Source organism: Lolium perenne, chromosome 1 (genome assembly GCF_019359855.2).
Source record: "Lolium perenne isolate Kyuss_39 chromosome 1, Kyuss_2.0, whole genome shotgun sequence".
Lineage (NCBI taxonomy): Eukaryota > Viridiplantae > Streptophyta > Magnoliopsida > Poales > Poaceae > Lolium > Lolium perenne.
Window position 1 is genome coordinate 152,037,068 of NC_067244.2, and position 3,405 is coordinate 152,040,472.

General features: G+C 47.0%; 1 protein-coding gene across 1 annotated transcript; it reads right to left on the reverse strand.

The window, feature by feature from the left end:
• Nucleotides 1-916: 916 nt before the first annotated feature.
• Nucleotides 917-2,082, reverse strand: LOC127307736 (glutathione S-transferase F11). The gene is made up of 2 exons (XM_051338499.2): nucleotides 1,818-2,082; nucleotides 917-1,738 (listed from the first exon to the last, which is right to left on the reverse strand). The coding sequence occupies exons 1-2, from the start codon at nucleotides 2,017-2,019 to the stop codon at nucleotides 1,149-1,151; spliced, it is 792 nt and encodes a 263-aa protein (XP_051194459.1). The 5' UTR covers nucleotides 2,020-2,082; the 3' UTR covers nucleotides 917-1,148.
• Between the last annotated feature and the right edge of the window lie 1,323 nt (nucleotides 2,083-3,405).

The window sequence follows — 3,405 nt, forward strand, 5'->3', positions numbered from 1 at the left end:
ACATAAGTTGTGGACTTCGCGTACTTATATTTAGTTGTTTAAATCAGATTTCCTTCCAAGGCACAGAATATTTTTGGTAGTTTGGTTCTTTTCCACCAATATTAACAAGATGAATCTGGCTACCTCACGCTCACGAAGGTAGTTTCAAGTTTCAACTGTGATATTATTATTCTTTGAAGTATATACATTCAGTGTTTCTTTTATGGTTCAACCAACAGATGTGAGATATATAAGTTATAACAAGCTAATTGGGATTATCTTTTTCTATGAAAATTTTCTAACAGATGTAAGATAGCAAGCTGATCGGAATTATTTTGATAGCAATTTTAATTTTTGTATTGATGTCCAAACATTTCATTTGAATTAAATTTAGCATTAGATGTTTTACTTCAACAATTTTGACCAAATATCCGCAGCAACGCGCGGGGTATCAACTAGTTCATAAGACGATAGCACCCAATGGTACTGACGCTTTGGGCCATTGGCCTCCCAGAAGATCTCAAGTAGTGTTTATCGAAGCTACAATGAACTCAATGGTACTTAGGTTTTGGCCAAGCGCAAACTCAAAACACCACGGGTTAGCCATGCCATCCCTGTTGCTTTGTTCGGTGCCAGGAAGAAGGAACGGGAGAGCAGGGTAAGAATAAGGTAAGGCCCGTTAGCACAAATCCGGCCATGCACAAGAGGTATAGGTCGACCCAGCCCTAATCAAACTCTCAATCATCCGAGAACTAGTAGGAAAAATGTTTTGTTCATTCTTACTTGTGTGATTCCAGTCATTCAGATCAAGTATGATGTGGAACTGCGTCCACAACTGTAGGATCAAAACTGAAGTAAAAAAGGATATATCATTTTATTGTACTTTCCATTGCAATATTAAAATGATCGATCGAATTACGCAACAACAGGAATTCAATGAGAAAAGTGAAACACAACTTATACAAGATTATTCAGAACGACGGAAATGCATTACATATATAGCGAAGAAATCAAGAAGATGAATTGCTTGGAATGAAACACACCGCAGCTGACGAACGCCACGTATGCATGTAGTGTGATGGAGCAGTGACCATAGTTAACCCCTTCTCGGGTTCTCGCTGATCGGCACCGTACGTTCAGTGCGAGGAGTCGGCCGGCGTGGATGGAGATCAAAAGGGCGCCTCCGATGCCGGCGGGCGCTGCAGGCTCTTGACGTACACCCAGGACTCGCGGGCGGAGACGTCGGCCCACCAGCGGCTGACGTTCGTGCGGGACTGGATGAGGCGGGCGGAGCGCGGGTCGGAGGCGAGGCGGTCGGCGTTGGGCATGTGGGAGAGGTCGGCGAGGGTGAACTTGTCGCCGGCCAGGTACTCGGCCTCCTCCAGGCGCTGGTCGTAGATGTCCAGCACCTTGCCCAGATCCTTGCTGCTCTTCTCGAACAGCTGCTTCATCTCCTCCAGTTTCTGCACGTGGGTCGGGTTCATCATCATGCCCTGCTGCTTCTGCTGCTGCTGCTGCTGCCTAGCGTCGCGGCCACCGGCGCCATTGCCGGCGCCGTCCTTCTTGCCGTCGAGCGGCATGGTGGGCGGCAGGAATCCGAGGCTGTAGATCATGTCGGCGCTGGGCACGTCGAAGCTCTGCGCCTCCGTCTGCAGCCACTGCTCGATGGAGGAGCGCTCCAGGGCCCCCATCCCGATCAGGTCCGGGTTCCCCTGCGCCTTGTACTTGTCCGCGATGTGCCGCAGTATCTTCCTCGACTCTGCACCCAAAACATTGTCCACATTTCAAAATACTACTCAAGAAAAACACGAACGTCCATTGCCGGCCGCGTGGCTTACCGACGAGGGTGACGTTGCCGTCCTCAAAGGTGAGCGCCTCGCCGTGCGGCTGGAGCTTGAGGTACTGGGGCATGCGGTTGGGGCCGCGGAAGGAGTCGACGCGGATGAGCTGGAACTCCACATCCTTCTCGAAGAGGCACGCCAGCACGCGGGCCACCTCCGACGACGTCGGCGACCCGAACACCTTCACGGCTCCCGGCATCCTCGACGTGCTCTGCTTCTCGGCTGATCGCTGAAGGATATATGGATGCCGTGTGATGCAGAGTCACAGATCTCGTTGGTGTTGACGGCGGGTCCATCGTGACCTATATATGCACACGGTGAGAGGAACTGTTGCAGGAATACCTTGCTTCGCGACAGGGTTCATGCAAAAGCGAAAGCAAAAAACTAAAGAGCCAAAGCGTTCAAAGCAGTGAGTATATATCATATCGTCCTCAAGGAATCCAGGGACAAGAAACTGAACTGGAGTAGCTGCTAAAGCACCCATCTACATTTGTAAAAGGTGCATTGACGATTTGTAGCTGCTACACGGACTGTAGCGCTACTCGAGCCAACGAAGGCATGAGGACGAAAACAAGTCTTCCAGTGTCATATCTTTTTCTTTACCCTTTGATTACACTTTTCTTACATTCAATATACTCTAAAGATATATATACATGAATACACACAAAATGGAACATAATAAAACGAGAAATTGAGAGATTTCGTTGAAGTGGGTTTTTTTATAGGGGGGGACAAAGTCCCAGATTTGCATCAAATCGATGCGTACTGTCTTTATGTAGGGATTCTTTGATTAATAGGATTCATATAGAAATTATGTAGGATTTATAAGATTTGAAAATTTCCCGAAAAGCTAAATATAGGTTCAATGGCACCCAATCTTTGCTGGATTGTTATATCACGGATTAAACAACTGGACAAACTCACCATCGTGCTGCATTGATTAAGACGATCGTTTGGGAAAGTGAGTATATAGACGACAACAATTATGAAACTGAAGTACTTAGCTAGTTCGATATTGACGTTTGTGTAGTAATTGTATTTGAAATTCTGAATATATTCCTTTCTTCGGCGTGCTACCGCTGGCATACAGATCTGCAGTATCAGGTGCAGTCGCGTTCATCAAGGTAAAGCATCGTGTACTGACTCATGTAGTCATTTTCGTTTACTCTTTAATTTCGAGCATCTGCTGTCCAACGAGCAAGCCTGGACCAAATCGTTGCCACAAGATTTTCTTGCCCGCGTCACTGCACTACAACCACCTTTGCTTGTATGATTGTATCGAACCGGCCACAAGGTACATCCATATTATCAATAAATAATATGAACCTGAGGGAGTAATTAATGGCTTTTATCGCTATCGAACCGGCTAGCCAGCCGTCTGACCAGCGAACCAGCAAAATTGTTGCCTGGTTCACTCACTGGTCTGACTTTTCAAAGTACGGTTGCTGCTTGGTCCGCGTGTGCCCATTCCCTAGTGCGTCACTTAGGGCTTGATCCTGAAGAAAGCTGATATGTCCAACGCCATAGCTCTCCACAATGCTCTAGATTTATATTGTACAAGTTCAGACCAACTTGTTAGTGATGC